The 1,398-nt window shown below is 50.9% G+C and overlaps 1 protein-coding gene across 1 annotated transcript; it reads left to right on the forward strand.

Annotated features, from left to right (window-relative positions):
• Window positions 1-839: 839 nt before the first annotated feature.
• Pmar_PMAR004037 (hypothetical protein) lies at window positions 840-1,191 on the forward strand (the record flags this gene model as incomplete). Its single annotated transcript, XM_002769395.1, has 1 exon — window positions 840-1,191. A coding segment is annotated over one exon (352 nt), but the record flags the coding sequence as incomplete, so codon positions are not given.
• Between the last annotated feature and the right edge of the window lie 207 nt (window positions 1,192-1,398).

Genomic DNA, 1,398 nt, shown 5'->3' on the forward strand with positions numbered 1-1,398 from the left:
GCACACATCGGGGAGTGTCTCGAAGACCTAGGAGGTCCAGGCTTGATGCGGTCGTAAAGCTGGTCGCGACCAAGGAGGGAATGTGAGTGGATCCCAATGCCTCGGAAAATTACAGTTGCCAATTTTGTGTTGGAATATATGTTCGCTTTCCTCAGCTGAGCTCGGGAGTTTTCTCACTAATCATTAGTGTTCACAAACATTCGGATAGGAGTATACAGAAATCAATAATGATTTCCCAGAATTTCCACATTGTCACCAACTCACGTAGTTGATTACACGCATGTGCCACTGAACTCATCTTGCAAGGCCAGATTGATATACTGTTGATGTATTCCTCTCAGGTTGACGCTATTTTGCCTCGCCGTTGGCGGCGGTGCTGCTGTCTATTTTCTCGGCACAACAGGCATCGTCTTTCTCTTGCTGGGTAGTGGGCTCATTATAGGCATTGCTACAAGTGATATCTGGCAAAAGTTGATGGCTTTTTTCAAGTTCTGATAGCCGCTACTTCGTCAAGCATACGTTGTCTGGATGGAAGATCTCTATCGGAAAATTTGATGAATAAGATCCTGGAACTTCTGGGAGGTCCCAGGGTGACCGATTCGGGATTCAGGACCCACGGCATATCCCTTCTTAGAGGCCTCATAGGAAAGTCTGCGACGGTGCCTCAAGCACGGCTAGTGCAGCCTCTGATCGCCCGACTGTCGCCGAGTCTTTATACCAGCAGGGTGGAGGTGGCCATTCATATTCTACGGGGACTACGTGAAACCGGCGCGAGTCTGGCCGAGTGTGTCCGACCCCTTGTAGAAATTGCACTGTGTGAGAGGTCTCCTTACTCTCTTATGGTGGAGTCGGCTACTCTCCTTGCCGGTGATGACGTCAACTTGACACAGTTCCACGAGGGCCTCCGAATGAGGTTCATGGATCTGCACACGGAGCATTTCAGCAGTAATGATGACGTTGACGCTGCTCGTGCTAGTGGTCGTATGGCGTGTGCGGTCTTGGCTCGACTAGTGGTCCGGTCGGCTGGTGACGATGTGACTACTATGGTGGATGAAAACTTATCGGAGAGGCTTCTTGAAGTACTACGGCAGCTGGTGTATGTCAAAAGTGAAGCAGGCATGTTGACTCCGCGGACAGTGGTAAAGATGCACATGGAGCTATCCTGGCTTAAAGGGGAGGATCCGTTCGAAGGTCAGCTCAGTGCATGCTCCAATATAGCAGTATTCGCAGTTGGTCAGATATGGTCACTCGAATGGTCTCGGAGGAAGCGGACGATAGTTCTGCAGCCGATGGCATGTCTCTTGATTCGGAGTCGAGTGACCGCGAAATGGGTAGCCACTCCAGTGATGAGGCCTCGTCATCATCACAGGACTCAGAGCCTCGAGCCAAGCGGTAGGG

Source organism: Perkinsus marinus (genome assembly GCF_000006405.1).
Source record: "Perkinsus marinus ATCC 50983 genomic scaffold scf_1104296965952, whole genome shotgun sequence".
In the NCBI taxonomy this organism is placed as follows: domain Eukaryota; phylum Perkinsozoa; order Perkinsida; family Perkinsidae; genus Perkinsus; species Perkinsus marinus.